The 16,161-nt window shown below is 41.9% G+C and overlaps 1 protein-coding gene, 1 long non-coding RNA gene and 1 pseudogene across 4 annotated transcripts in view; 1 reads left to right on the top strand and 2 right to left on the bottom strand.

Annotated features, from left to right (window-relative positions):
* LOC113032854 (CD276 antigen-like) overlaps positions 1-16,161 on the bottom strand; it is a 233,851-nt pseudogene that overhangs the window by 40,307 nt on the left and 177,383 nt on the right. The window lies entirely within an intron of this gene.
* On the top strand, positions 1,055-7,005 carry LOC113032341 (uncharacterized). Of its 2 annotated transcripts, XR_003273861.2 has the most exons (3): positions 1,055-2,309; positions 4,270-4,540; positions 4,646-7,005. It is a non-coding gene; the product is annotated as an uncharacterized LOC113032341 (long non-coding RNA). The 2 variants fall into 2 exon arrangements; XR_013912343.1 differs by having other exon boundaries at positions 4,270-7,005.
* s100v1 (S100 calcium binding protein V1) lies at positions 6,483-15,350 on the bottom strand. Its single transcript, XM_080308598.1, has 3 exons — positions 14,972-15,350; positions 9,789-9,917; positions 6,483-7,688 (listed from the first exon to the last, which is right to left on the bottom strand). Exons 1-3 carry the CDS (start codon positions 14,981-14,983, stop codon positions 7,518-7,520), a joined length of 312 nt encoding a protein of 103 aa, XP_080164724.1. The 5' UTR covers positions 14,984-15,350; the 3' UTR covers positions 6,483-7,517.

Consider the following 16,161-nt stretch of genomic DNA (forward strand, 5'->3'; position numbering starts at 1 on the left):
TGCAGAGAGGTCTGTCTCAATCACAGTGAATTTTTGTAAACTATTAAACAGAATGTTTTTGTTACATTTACAACATCAATGTGTGATTATAATCAAATTTATTTGTTAAAACTACAAATATTGGGAACAAAAACAGTGAAATACTTTAATATTCTAACAAAACAATTATGTTAATTTGACATGCAAATATTGTAAAAACTATAGTTTTAGTCAGTTGTTTTTAAAATACACGAATTATATGTAAGTCACTTTACAAGTTTATACCGTAGGCCTGTAACGGACCTACTTTAAACATGATTCATGAAATTATGCAAATTCAGGTATACGGCTAATAAAAATGTATTCACAGAAAATGCCATTGTGAACTTGAGAGGTTACTTCTCTATTTTTATGCTATACAAAAATATGCAATTATAATGACATTTTTTAATTATTCAGGCTTATTTGCAGCCTATTGTACAGTAACCTATAAGAAATTATTTATCGATAGCCTAAGTAAAACTTCTGTTCAGTCATAATCCTGATATTCTTTATGTTTCTTTTAATTTTAATGTGATACTTAGACTAGACTACTGTTTTTGGGTTAGGTCAGCAATGTATCATATCACAGGCTAAACAACCTAACGGTGCCTTCCATAGGATGTCTATGGTGCCTCCTCTCCACAGAGCTGTAGGCTACTGTAGCCTGCACTGAGTGCCTCCACCTCCACCATCATCCCCATCGCCAAGAAGACAGCTGTGGCCAGCCCAAATGACTACAGGCCTGTTGCACTTACGCCTGTAGTGATGAAGTGCTTTGAGAGACTGGTCTGTCAGCACATCAGGGCCGGTCTGCCTCCCACTCTGGACCCCCACCAATTTGCCTACAGGACAAATCGTTCCACCGAGGACGCTATCACCATAGCACTCCACACTGCACTGAGTCACCTGGAGCACCGAGGAAGCTATGTGAGAATGCTCTTTCTGGACTTCAGCTCAGCATTCAATCATATCATCCCAGAGATCCTGGTCCAGAAACTGTCTCCTGTTTACACTCTCCGACTGCTCCCCTACCCATCTCTCAAACACCATCATAAAGTTCGCGGATGACACCACAGTGGTTGGACTCATCTCAAGGGGGGATGAGTCGGACTACAGAGATGAGGTCAACAGACTGACTGAGTGGTGTTCAGTTAACAACCTCCAACTGAACACCACGAAAACTAAAGAACTTATCTTGGACTTCAGGAAGGGCAGAGCAGACCCGGCCCCACTTTACATTCACGGGAGCTGTGTGGAGAGGGTACACTCCATGAGGTTTCTGGGCGTGCAGATATCTGATGACCTCTCCTGGACTGCAAATACCACGGCGGTGGTTAAAAAGGCCCAGCAGCGTCTCCACTTTCTGAGAGTGCTCAGGAGGAACAACCTGGAGGAGAGGCTGCTGGTGACATTTTACAGAGCCACCATAGAGAGCATCCTAACGTACGGCATAACAACATGGTATGCAGGGTGCTCAGCTGCGGACAGGAAAGTACTGCAGAGGGTCATCAACACAGCCCAGAAGATCACTGGCTGCTCTCTGCCCAGCCTGGAGGTCACTGCAAACTCTCGGTACCTCAGCAGAGCTGGCAATATCATCAAGGACCACTCTCACCCCAGCAACCAACTGTTTGAACTATTACCGTCAGGCCGACGGTACAGGTCACATAAAACCAGGACAGACAGATTCAGGGATAGCTTCTTTCCCAGAGCTATCACCGTAGTAAATAAGCACAAAAACAACTGAACCTATTCCATACCGTCACTGTCATTATATTATGCTGCTATTCATACTGTCATCATATTAATGCTGCTATCCTGTATATATTGTACATACTATTGTTTGAGTACTTACGATTGTTTTTTTTTTGTACTTTTTATATTTTACATTTATATTTATCATTGAAACTTGCACCAAGGGAGTGGCACTCCAATTTCGTTGTACTCTGTACAATGACAATAAAGGCTATTCTATTCTAGGAGCTGGGTTCTGGTTATATGGTGTTCTTGTCTGTATGTGTTTTTGGTGCCTCCCTTTTTGTATAGGTAGGCGGGGCAGTGAGTCACTGAACCTGGCACACCTGTTACTCATCAGCTGCATTCTTCAGAAGTGTTCTTTAGGAGCTACCTGACAGAAGACTAGTGTCCGAGTATTGACGTTTTTGGAGAGTCTGTAATTCTGCCCCTGCCTGCTGGAGCCGTTGGATTATTTCTGGTGACTGTAAGAAGTTTTGTTTCCTCCCCAGGATTTCGCCTCGTCTGGAGGTTTTGGCAATAAACAGTACCAAGTAAGCTCTCTGTAAAGTCTACTTTAAGCTTTTCTCGGTTATCGGTTATCATTTTTTTAGATCGAGTGCACTACCTGTGTGTGTTTCCTTCCACATAAAGCTTTGCAAAAATTGCATAAAAAGCGCTTGCAGGAACAAAAACATAATATTCCAGAAACACGCTTTGTGATCCGATCAGCTGTTCATAACACTTCCCACAGTGAAACAGAGTCAGCAGTGTTGCCAGCTCCTCAGTAAGGAAAATCGCTATTGGTTGTCCTAAAAGTCCCTAGAAGTCGCTAAATGACGTCATCACCAAATTTGCATAATAGGTCATGCTAATCTAATTGTAACCTATGTTGTTGGAGAGAGAAATAACATCGTGGAAGAGACATAAAGTGAGTAAAAAACGTCCTAAATGCATTTAGAATTTATTTAGAACTACAAATTAAATTTCTTTTAGCAATTATTGTTTTTTTTAAATGTCACAATTCCAACCCTGCTCCTTTACCCGGGCTTGGACCGGCAAAAGTGACCCGAAATAGGCGCTCTGGTGGAGTTACTTTGTGTGTGTGTTTATAAGTAGTTTTAAACCTTGTGATCCACAAAACAGCATAAGAGTAAAAGAAGAACTGACTGTGTTACAGCACCCGCTGCTTGTTGAGAGTAAAAGCAATAAGGGCTTTCACGTCTTTTTTGTAGCGGGTCTGAAAACTTGCTAAATATAGCGACAAAGTTGGCAACACTGGAAGTCGCGAACTATCGCATGTGCGCCATTTCCTGCCCGAAACCGGAAGTGACGTCATTTTCGCGGAAATGTAGTTTTTTACTTGTAGGCCTTAATTGCCTATACTGGTGTTTTTATAAGTCATGTTTGACTCTATACTTTTCTGAATAGTTTCTGTGATGCTTAGAACTCGAATTGTACAGCTGGAAATGGTTTATTTTGATGCACCTGCTGTTTTCTTTGCAAATTTGCATCATAGGATTGTTTTTTCATTTTTCCTGCAGTATATAAAAATTGGTGTATCTCCAAAATAAAACTATGAAGACACTCAAAATAAATTTCCTGCTGTTGTAAACTATTTTTTGCAACTTTTTTTGTATTTCAAGTTTTGAGGGATAAACCTCTTAAATTTCTCCAAGTAGAAATATATGTAAAAAAACCAAAAACGATTTTCAATTTTTTTGTAGTTTATTGCACTTTTTTGCAATTAATGTAATTACTATGGACTTAATGCATACATATTATTACAATATGGGCTATAACAGTTGTATTGATGTATAGCAACTTGAAATGCTCCCACAAATGGCACTACAGCATGTAAAAAAAAAAAAATAAAATAATAATAATAATATAAGCTCTGGCGGACTTGGTTCTATAGTAGGTCGTAAGGGTTAAATAAATATCGTCAAATAATCGAGATCTCAATTTCAGTGAAAATAATCGTGATTATCATTTTTGCCATAATCGAGCAGCCCTAGTGTACAGTGGTCCTTCATTTATGGCGGGAGTTACGTTCTAAAAATAACCCGCCATAGCTGAAATCTGAAGTAGCCAGCTTTATTTTTTTACAGTTATTATAGATGTTTTAAGGCTGTAAAACCCCTCACTACACACTTTTCTCAGACAGACATGAACATTTCCACACTTTTCTCTCTTGTTTAAACTCTCTCAAAGTTCAAACCTTTGTAGAAAAATGAGTCCAGTATTATAGACTGGTTGCATGTGTTTACAAAAAAGAAGAAAGTGTAGGAAGCATAAAGCATGTTCCCCAGATGGTATTAATGACATGTACAATCTCACCCTCAGCCCCCAAATTACAGTACAGATTATTAAGAAAACTCACATAAAACCATGTCATCTGCTAATTCAGCCACTGATACGCCAGAGAATGATAGTCAGTCTTATCTCAGAAATATGTGTCTCTTTTACCTTAAACTGCAAGGACAGCTGCTAATTCCTGCCTCTATAATACAGATTACTTGGATTTGAAGGGGAAAAGGTCTTCTGGACTACATGACCACAGTTGGTGTCAGCAAAAGCAAGACGTTCCTTCAGACTGATGCAAGACTTCAGAGGATACGGGGACGGCAGAGTGGCTGCTCAGATGATGTGAAAGAGGTGGTCCTGCTTCTGCTCAGCTACTTTGAAGAGAAGGAGTCCATGCTTTTCCATGTAGAAGATGCATGTCTGGCAGATGAGGTGCAACTGGAGCAAGTGTCTCTGACACCCACGATTATTGTCTTTGGTAAGTCTGTTTCATAGCTCTCTCTCTCTTTTTAATTGCACTGTTTATAGAATCTCATGTACTGCAGTGCTTATTAATATAACCTGTTAAATAATTTGTTCTCAGGTCAGTCCTGCTATTCCTTAAGATGATACATGCTGAGTCTTGATCGGAACCTTGTCAGCACAAACATATCCTCATTCATTTCTGCACTGTGCATCGTGTTCGGGAGCTACTACAACTTTAACATCCATTATCTGAGCTGGCTTCCACTCTGGAGGTTCTTCGAAGGTGAGCAAATATGTCTTTCTTATTTCTCAGACCTGAGAATCTCGCGTTACAACAATTGTGATTGAGACTCTGAGATCTGGAGTCTGGCTCTGACTCTTGGCTGGGTTTGGACCCGAATTAAGACTGTTTTTATAAAATAACAGTCTTTATTTTTCCTTTTCATAATGATCATGTGTTTTGAATAATTGTATTGTTTGTTATTTTCTCTTTTACCGTGGGAGGGGCTTTCATGAGAATGAAATGAATACTTTTTTTTTTTTTGCGAGAATGTCTCACGACAGTGACGCAAGCGAGTGCGACGTTCGTGACAACAGCTGTGTGCAGATCAACAATGGATCATATATCAGTGCAGAGAGAGTATGAGCGTGCAGCGTTTAAAGTGTGGAAGTACTGACCTTACTTTGAATTTGATTCCATAAAAAGTGACAAAAACATTAGTGTCCGCTGTGCGTGGGAAGAAAACTTCTTTTTACAGCGAAAAAACCCCCAAACGTCCGAGCAAGCACCGAGTAGCTACGATGTAATGGGAAACTCACAGAGAAACTCGCAGATTCTTCAACTGACATGACTGCTGCAACTCGCCTGCCCCACTCCTGCTAAACAGGTGAAAATAGATCAACAGGACCACTGAGTCTATTTGAAAGACTGAGTGTAAACACAAAAGAATATTTTATTTTATGTGCAGAAAATAGGTTTAAATGTTAAACAAATTTCTTCCAGTCAGAGAATGTTGTATATAATTTAATGTTTGCTTGATGCATAAAGTTAGATGAGTAATAAATAAATAAAACTAGTTTTAAAAACCATTTGATTACATTTTGTATGATGGATTATGCAGAAAAAGTAGAATTGGGCTGAAAGATCTATCGCTTTATCACCTCTTCAGGTTGTAACTAAAAAACTAATTACTTTTGAAAATAAGTATCAGTAAAGTAACAGGATTACTTTTGGGGGGAACTAATCAGTAATTAGTTACTGATTGCATGGCGCCATCTGCTGGCCAAACCTTCACATTGCACTACAAGAATAAAGACGATGTAGTGTGCATCCTGGTAACTGTGGCTTGTTTACAGACTCTAATATACTGTGTGGAAATGTACAGAAGATTGTTTGTTTTGTTGCATTCAGTAAGACCTGAAATTAGAGACTGCACTTCTATACAGTCAGATTTCTTCCAACCAGACCAGCTGCCCCCTGCTGGCCTGTAGAAAGAATGCAGATTCAAAGCTTCACGTTCAGATGCGCCAACGTCCATTCTTTTTTTACAGCCTATTTGTGACTTGGCCGCCATAGCAGTGGGTATCAGTGTGTTTACAGTTTTGTTTACATGTGAACAAAAAGAAGAACAGGACTGTAACTACATGCAACCAAAGACGTGATTGGTCAATGCATGTGGACTACAAATAAATATGTATATAAATGAATAAAAGCATCTTTCACCATTTTTGTTCATTTAGCCAATTTTTTTTTTTTTTTTTTTGCAATAAGTCATCCTCTGCCCGCTGTGTCCACAAAGGACGTGTCCACCTATAGAGCTCAGCAAACTCCAACCGCTCCACCACTGAGGATGTAGGCCCATCCTTCCTGTCCACTCAGTGAGCCGATACACACCAACGTTGATTTTCTCACAAATAATTATTCTTATAAAAATAATTCAGTCGGCACACCGCAGTAGGTTTGTTATACTAAAAGCAGTCACAGGTTTATTAACATTGAGATGATCAGATGGTTTACAGTCAATAAAAACATGTTAGTAATATTCAGAGTGAATATAAATGATGTTAAAAACAAAACATCACAGTTTCAGCTAAGAGATGAAGTCTAACTGAGAAGTAATTTATAGGATTGTGTTAACTCCAGGATTACATTAAAAAAGACATTGATTAGCTAAAAACATCCTTGTTCCATGTTTTTGTTAGAGTGCAGTCATGTCGGTGACCTTTCCCTCTGCTCGACTTCAGCTACGGAGGACCAAAGCTGACTTCATGAAAATAAAGTAATACAGCTGATAAAAACGACTCATATAAAACACTTTGAAATACAAACGAAAAAATACACAATTTAATTCCTTTTAAATACTTTTTCATGGTCTGTGTTCATCATTTTAAATTCATGTATTAACTTTAGAGAACCTTAAATATTATTTCAGTATTTTTATGATTCGAGATCAGTTTGAGTCAGACTTCAACTTCCATACAAGCAGAACAGTGACTATAATTCTCCTTTTATCCATTTTCCCTATTTCATGTTGTGTTATTTTAGTATTATTATTGATAAATAAATTTACTATTTGAGTATTTTGTGGACATATTATTACTCATTTGTTACTTTTCAGTGTTACATATATTTTGCGATGTATTTGGTCAAGAACGTCTTAGCTCTGTAAATCGTTTTCATTTATGAAAGTTTAAATTATATTTATTTCTAAACACATGTTGTCATTTACAAATGTGTTTATTCATTTGGCCTGTTTGTTTTTCAACAAGTCACCTTTGGTCCTCCGTATATTCGATGGGTTTGAAACAGACTGCAGGTTATAACTCGTCTTTAATGCAAACAAAGTTTGAATATCACCAATAAAACTCTTCTTCTTTTGTGTCTTCATGTCCCACTGTTACCCTGCAGCGCCCCCCTGTGGTCTGCACAGAGAAACCCGGCAGGTGTGGTGTTTCTGGGCTCAGGTGTGGTGGCGTTTTGGCTTCAGAGCTCACTGCAGCAGGCAGGTGCACTTGGTGCCTTTCTCTTTGTGCATGGTGCCGAACAGCTGAAGGGCCTGGTTGTTGATCAGCTTCCAGAAGTTGTCGAAGGAGATGTTCTGGCCGCTCTGCACACCCATCTGCTCCAGGACCTTACCCAGGCCTTCTTCATTCTCCACCGTCTGCAGGCAGGAAACAGCAAGTCAGTCAGCACTGCTGGAAACACTTAGTGGAAACTCAGGGGAGCGTGATCTCAGGCACAAAGCACTCCACCAACTCTGGTCCAGAATAACAGAGAGGAGGATGTGACCTGCTTCATTACTGTTAGCATGAAAGAGTTTTATTTCATATTTTTTGCTTCTCTTGTATGCTTAAGCATCCATCCATCCATCCTCTTCCCATTATCCTTTTCAGGGTTGTGGGGGGGCTGGAGCCTATCCCAGCTGTAATGTTAATTCAATATTTTTAACATAATACTGACTCTAATCACTTTTTCCTTTCTTTTCATGCAAAGTGTGTTTTAAGCTTGTTTTAAGACTTTAAAAACAACGTTGAGCTGTCAGTGCACAAAGACTCGATTAGTCTGATTGTTACCTAACGTGGGACGTTCTGCCGACTGATGGCAGTTCGCTGAAGAGAAGCCCAGAATTAAATCACCTCTGCGGCGCCCTCTGCTGTGCAGATGACTGCATTTACAGTTGGTTTCCAGGTGATGCAACAAAAAGCAGAATTCTTTACGACAACTTTCAGAAATATCATCAAACTTTAAGCTAAAGGAATCAGTTGCTTTGTCATTTCCAGAGATGGGCAGTAACGCGTTACTGTAATTCGATTGCTTTTTTCAAGTAACGAGTAAAGTAATGGATTACTATTGCAAAAACGGTAATTAGATTACCGTTACTTTCCCGTCGGAACGCTGCGTTACTGCGTTACTAAAACCATGATTTATTTATTTATTTTTTGCGAGAATGTCTCATGACAGTGACGTAAGCGAGTGCGACGTTCGTGACAACAGCTGTGTGCAGATCAACAATGGATCACATATCGAGTGCAGAGAGAGTATGAGCGTGCAGCGTTTAAAGCGTGGAAGTACTGACCTTACTTTGAGTTTGATTCCATAAAAAGTGACAAAAACATTAGTGTCCGCTGTGCGTGGGAAGAAAACTTCTTTTTACAGCGAAAAAAACCCCTAAACTTCCAACAAGCACAGAGTAGCTACGACGTAATGGGAAACTCACAGAGACACTCGCGGATTCTTCCACTGACCGCGGCACACCTGCACCAGGGTAAACCTCCGCCTGCCCCACTCCTGCTTTACAGGTGAAAATAGAGCAAAAGGACCGCTGAGTCTTTGACTTTATTTATTTTCTGCTGCGTTTTACTTGCATCTATTTGAAAGACTGAGTGTAAACACAAAAAATATTTTATTTTATGTGCTGGAATGTGCAGAAAATAGGTTTAAATGTTAAACTAATTTATTCAAGTCAGTGAATGTTGCATATAATTAAATCTTTGCTTGATGCATAAAGTTAAAAGATTAAAACTAATAAAACAAGTTTTAAAAAGAGACTTTTCCATTTGATTACATTTTGTATGATGGATTATGCAGAAAAAGTAGAATTGGGCTGAAAGAGCTATCGCTTTATCACCTCTTCAGGTTGTGAATCATGTTTTTAAAAAGTAACTAAGAAATTACTTTTGAAAATAACTAATCAGTAAAGTAATGGGATTACTTTTGGGGGGAAGTAATTAGTAACTGATTACTTTTTACAAGTAACTTGACCAACGCTGGTCATTTCTAATAAAAGCATGTTGGAGGATCAGTGTGAAATCTAGTTCGGTTGTAGACATGAAGGATTTTTTATTTTAGGAATGATTTGATTGGGAGTATAAAAACAAAGTCTGTTTCTCAGTTGAAGCCCTCAGCGTGGACTGGGATGGATAAATAAGTGACAGAAAAATCTGAGTTTTGCTGACTTTGTTCCAAATAAGGTTTTAAACCCAAAGCACAACAAAAACACTTCAACTTCTACCATCTGTGCAGATTTCCCTTCAGGACTTTCTGAGGACTGTGTCTCCGTCATAACGTCTCTGATCTGCAGTGAGCATTCCCGAACACGTCAGACGTCACCGAGGACGCATATTATTCCAGCCCCCACGCTTAATTAACGAGGAACAGACGCATGTTCTCCTGCAGTCTGCTTACTTGGTTAAACAGCCTTTGTTTGGAGACCGAGTTAAATGATTTGTGATTGGAAGACGAGCTGTGATGTCATCAGTACCTTGGCAATTGCCGGCATCTGACTGGAGATCATGGACTGGAACTGGGTGGTGTTCATGGTCGGTCCGTTGTCTGCAGCTTTGTGAAACTCGGTGACCAACGTGTTGAGGGCCAACTCCAGCTCTGAGTACTGAAACAGGAGCAAAACAGCTGCTGTTAGCAATACTGTTATTAATCATCAGGAATCAATAATCAGTGAGAGACTGACAAAAGCTCTTGACCAACAATTTTTAATTAACCTTTCTTTCTTAATAAAAAGGCAAAGATTACGTCTGAACCAGAGTCACATTGTTTCATATTCCTGGAAACTTTGTTCCCAAACGTAAAAATCAGTGAGAGCTGCTGATCGCTGATTTTAATCATCGTGAAAAATGTCAGGATATCAAGACAACATCTTGAAATCTGTTCCTGAGAGAAAATTGAGTGAAGACGAATACCGATGATAAACGTGTGTTTGACCATCTCATGTCAAACATGAACACTTTTACACTTTATTGAATGTAACAACAACCAAACTGCATGAAACCATCTTTGTAATAATAAAGAAGCCTCTCATGTCTGTCTGCTCTGTGTTGGTCCAGTGTTTGTGATCCTGATGATTTGAACTTTACTTATTGATGAGATAGCCTTTATTTGTCAGTTGCAGGTCTTTTGCCCACAACCGAGATGACAGACCTTGCCGACCGTACATATAATACAGAAACATCACATTGGGGAGACAGGTCAGGCCAGGTAGCAGGAAAAAAACATTGAAATGTGTAACACAGAAGGATAATACAGGAATGCACAGATATCAACACACCACAGCACAATAAACACAGACAGCAACATGGGGAAGAGTTCCAGTGTGTACATCTGATCTGGGACCGCTACAATCTTCGACTGCGCCTCCAGCTGACCCGATGTCCACATCAGAGGGGAGGTAAGCGTTGGAGGTGGCGTTGGATCCGGGGTAGGGAGGATGATGCGTCGGTGAGTGCTTATCAGTATATGTCTGTGTGTGCGTGTCCATAGTTCAGCTGAGACAGTGTCCTTCGTCCTGCCAGGCTAAGTAAACAGTCTTCCAGCCAACCCAGGTGGCCTTGCATGGGATGGGAAGGAACAGACTCAACACAGTCGTCACCAGGGAGTTGTTCGGCTCCGGCCTTGCAGCTGGTGCCAAAGGGGTATCCGCATGAAGTGATGGTATTTTTTACTTTAGTGCGAACAGCTCATATGAATTTCAAAGCAGTTCTACAGTCCAACACCGGTCTCTCAATCTCCCGTTGGAGAGCCGCGAGCTTCACCATACTTGCGTTCTGTGATGTTGTCATTTCTTGTGCTCAAGGAGCCGATTCTGAGAACTCACGGCAGTGTGCCTCCCTGAGATGTCATCCAATTTGTGCCCAGAGATGTTATTCCGAGCGAGCCCTTCTGAGATGTATCCAGTCTGCAGTCAGAGATCTTATTCTGAGTGTTCACAGCAGCCGTAGCCTCTCCAAGATCTTATCCGTGCTGCACTCAATGAGCCCATTTTGAGAAACTCACGCCTCTCCCATCGCTTCAATCCCAGCGGGCAGCCTTGTGGGGGTTTGAACAGCTGGTTCCACTTTCTTAATTCTTCGATAAGTCAGGACCAAGCCAGCTCCGATCAGCCAGAACCCTGTTACCATGGTTCAGAATAGGTCGATATCTTCAGCACTCAGGCTCACCCGAGCCCAAACTTCTCGTTGAGGAAGGGGTGTCAGTTGCATTTAGGGACCAGTTGATCAAATCCATAATTCCTCTTTATGTTTTAGAAACAGACTGTGAGAGAGTGTTCCAGGGAAAAGGAATACAAAAAACACGAGACTAGACAAGGACATAAGCAGGGAAGATGAGGGAGAGGAGAAAAAGTGCGTCCGCCTCCTCCGAGAGCCAAAGAAGAAAGTCAGCAGCAGATACGAACATTTCCACACACAGTTCATCCTGCTGTAATTTTACAGGTGGGCTTCATCCCCGATGTTAGCGACAGCTTACAGATATAAAACAGATAAAGAACAATTGCTCTACCGCTCCACTCTGACGCCCTTCACCTGTCCTTCCTCTTCACCTGGATCTCATCCCTCAGTTGTCTGTGCATATATAACTGTGACGTTTCCTTAAACGTGTTGATTGGGACTTTGGGTCGCTGGTCTGTTAAATAAACTGGTTTCCTGTTCCCTCCATGACACATTCTGTTTCACCAAGCCTTTATCCAGCGCACATCAAACATGGCAGGTATGTTTCTGGGCACTCAGGGGTTTTCCTGCTTTAGGTTTTAAGTTTGCATCTGTTAGCAGTGCCTGCTCCACTCAGTGTGCGGGGAAGGGCTCTTTGTGACGACCTCCACTGACTTCTTACGCCCACAACCCCCACACTGACCCAAACTCTGACTTTAACCCTAAAACTGAGGCTTAACAGCCAGAATCTGTCCTGATACTCACCCTCTGTGACTGCAGCATCTGATGCATTTAAGGAACGTGTGTAAATTACAGCTACAAGTACACTAGTACTGTCAAATGGACTAAAACATGCAGGAGATTAGAAAGATATCTCTTTTCCTGGGTAACTACAGGGTGCAGCTAAATGACACACAAAGCTGGAATCTGAAGAATTTCTAGCATCACAGATCAGCGTCTCCAATCTGAGCGGGATGATGTTTCGTGTGATAAATCCAGCAGTGCTAAAGAACAGAGGCAGCGAGGTCTCTGCACACGTTTAAAGAAACAGGACGACCCAGCCACAGCGTGTTTCCTCACAAGCACCGGGGTTTTATTCCACCCTCTCTGTACAGACTCATTGTGTCAACACTGGATCTCTGCTGTTACTCATATGCGCCTCACCCCGTCACTAACAGGACGAGGATCTGTCAGCCAATCACAATCTGGACTGATAAGGTGCTCGATTTGATTTGAAATGTCCAATGTTCATATTGCAGTTGTTATGAAGCATTAATCATTTACTCCTGAGTGAGAGATCAGTCGTTACTCTTTAGTGGACAAAAATAAACCCATAAACTGACACAAGCTTCGATTTCTGCACCAAATCTTTTGATTTACGCTCTTCAGTAACAATATTAAGTTTCACACTGGGACAAATCATCCTGGATTTTATTTGTTCGCTACACAAAAATATTAACATCAGAAGTTTCCTCCGAGCTCGAAACTGATTAAGATTGGGCAGGATCACAAAAATAAGGGCAGTAATCTTTAAATTCTAATGAAACATAATGAGGTTCCTGCAGTGTGCGGGGCTGGGTTTGAGCTGTTTGGCTTTGCTTTGCCTCGGCCGAAGCAGAAAGTGTTAAACAGCTGAATGAGATCAGACCGAGCGGCCCTCTGAGGGCTCAGCTGCTGTTGTGAAAGAGGGCGGCGGCTGCAGAAGTCTGCCTGATCCCAAACCAGAAAAACTATTTCTCCTGCTTTAACAGGCGAATTAAAGAGAAAAGATGACTGAACACGAGCCGAGACTCAGAACGTGTCAACCAGCTTTTATGTGTTTTTACTCAGAGGGTCCAAACTGCTTCAGCTCAGTCCAGAGATCCTCTGAAAACCCACTTCATGCGATTGTCCAGCCTCCTTCACCCAGTTCATGTGAGCTGCTTGTGCATGGTGGGTGTAGCTGAAGCAGACGAGCACTTAAAGGGTCTGCTGTCGGCTCCACCTGTATTTTTGCATTCTCAGTCAGTTTAACCTGAGCTCAAATCTGCATCAGCGTTTGGTCCAAAGTAGAAGCTGAATGCAACACTGCCTCCCAGAGGCCAAATGCACCAACTACAGCTTCATTCAGGCGGATTTACAGCTTGTAATGGATTTCCTTCCATCCATTTTATTTTGCAGGAACTGCTGTATACTGTGTGCAGAAAAACAGTAGACATAAAACTAACTGTACAAATGATATCAGCTTGAAAATGAATAACGCCAACGCAGTGTGGGAAAGCCCCACTCTTAGGGCATAACGCCACTGCAGACGGGGCGTGGATGAGCAAAGTCAAATCCAGGCCAAAGCCCGGCTGCAGCACCAGAGGTCAGAGCAAAAGTACCAAAGCTCTGCTGGCTCCAAAGAAGAGTCAGTCAAGGTTAAACTTTAGAGCTGAAACAAAACAGTTTTAGTCTCTGTAGCTGATTTCCTCCTTCATCACAGATGAATAAAAAGAAATAAGAACTTATTTATTGGGTGAATTGACTTGTTGAGGCTCTAAGTTAGGGGCGTGGCTTCTTTGGCTGACAGGAGTCCACACAGCCGTCTGTTCGGCTTCACTGGACCTGTGGGCCGTGTTTTGGAGCATCTCTAATGTGGTTATCTGACCAACAACATGGCTGCTGTGTGGTTAGGTGTAACAACAGACTGAAGTCTGAGCTCCATTCTGATGAATGAAATTTCAGCAGCCAGTCAGCACGTACCTGTGCTCATGTTTTGCACCTGTACAGTTTATGAAAGCAGCTGCTGAACCAAGCTCGCTACATTTAGCTGATAACTCAGCGCTCTATGGTCAGGTCTGTCCCCAGAACCCCAAAGGCAAACATCACGTACTCAACAGGAAGAGCCAAAAGCCCAATGCCATCTTTTACGTACAGTCTGTTTAAAACTAAACCAAATGGGGAAGGTTTGCTGATACCATCAACCCACATTTATTTTATTCAAATTGAGCCAGGAAAGAAAAGTTTGACTAGAATTTCAGAGCTTCGGCTTCCAGTAACTGCTGTCCTTTATCTGCATGCAGCAGCTGCTTTCATTTTCAGGTCGCCGGCCTCATTATTTCACGTTTCACTGCGCTGCTTTCATTAAAGCGCCTTTAAGCTTATTTATAGAAAATAATCAGTCACACTGATGGAACATTAATTAGCCTTTAAGGTATTATAGTTCTAACCTGGGCTATTCTCATAAATATTACTTTTACTGTATTACTTTCAGAGAAATAAACTCTACGGAGACGCAAACACCGGACAGAGGAGAGAATCTGCACCTCTCGCACCTGGAAGTAAATCAGTGTTCCCGTTTGATTCGACCCGTTTCCTTCATCTCTGTCTCACACATCCTCATAAACTTGATCATTTCTCTCTCCAGCAGCTTCATCGCGCAGCTCTGGGCGCCCGATCACACCCAGCAGTCCTGCGCTCCGCCCGCCGAGCCCGTCTCAGCCGATCGCTCTGATCGACCAGCCGGGGAGTTCGATTATCTTACCTGAGTCTCCATCTCAGAAGTTCGGTCCCAAAAAACGAGTAAAAAACAACAAGAACAACTAATAACTGAAAAACCACCGAAACCGAGGAGCACCGAGCGGAGAGTGCCGGAGGATTTACACGTTTCCTGCTGAGAGTCACACAAAGTCCTCCCACTCACCACACACACAGTGATACACGCGCGAATACACACCCACTGAACACACACACGGACGTGTGAGCCTCCGCTGCTTTCAGACCCTCTAAACTTTGTGTAACCTCTTTGTTTGTCAGCGCTGAGCTCTTATCAGCCCCACCCACACGCGCGCGCACACACACACACACAGAGGGACGTGACCAGTCCAAACTGACAACTAACAGCAGCGTAAGATGAGCTTTCTGGAACAGCCTGTTCAGGTTTGTTCTCAAATTCTTATAATTGTTAATCAGTGGAGACGCGTCACAGGTCCGTCACAGGGAACTGGACCGGACCAGCCGGGTGTGTCTCCGAGGGCCTGAATAAGTCATTCTTACGTTTAGAGTAAAAGCAGATCTCTGGCGGTGTTTCTGTTGGGACAGGAGAGACAAACAAGCGGCTCGGGGTCCAGATCCAGCCCGCCAAAGCGTCCGGTCCGCCCCTGGACGTTTTGCAAAGTGTGGAAGTTGCAGTGACGTCAGCGACGTTGTTTGTGTGCATAAATTGGCCAAATGACTGTGAATGCTACACGTGAGACAAGATGCTGATTGGACCAGCCAAACATAACTTTTATGCGTTTCCACTGTGACGTGTTTGTGAGATTCCACTCATGAGATTTCTCAGCTGTTTTTACAAAGATGACACATTAAATGATCAAAACTATTTGACTGTGCTCAGGTGAACATCTTCAGATTGTTTAGCTACAGATAAGAGAACATGGAGGGTGGGTCTTATTTCCAGTTTTAAACGTGGTCCGTGAACTCGACTGAATCCTGTTAGAGGTGACAAATTAAAGGAAAAACTAACAAAGTTTGTTAATGTCACATATGGACCGCCTTAACACCGATTGTCCAAGTCTCTGAGAGTGGGTGGATGAACACCTTTCTTCCAAAAGATAAGGTGGAGTGCAGTTTTACACGCTGGCGGTCGTGGCGTCTACTGACATCCTGGAAAAGACCCAGATTCCCAGATGCTTTTAGCAAAAGTGCTTTGTAAATAAACTTTATTCTGATCAC

The sequence above is a fragment of the Astatotilapia calliptera genome, chromosome 11 (assembly GCF_964374335.1).
Source record: "Astatotilapia calliptera chromosome 11, fAstCal68.1, whole genome shotgun sequence".
Classification (NCBI taxonomy): Eukaryota; Metazoa; Chordata; class Actinopteri; order Cichliformes; family Cichlidae; genus Astatotilapia; species Astatotilapia calliptera.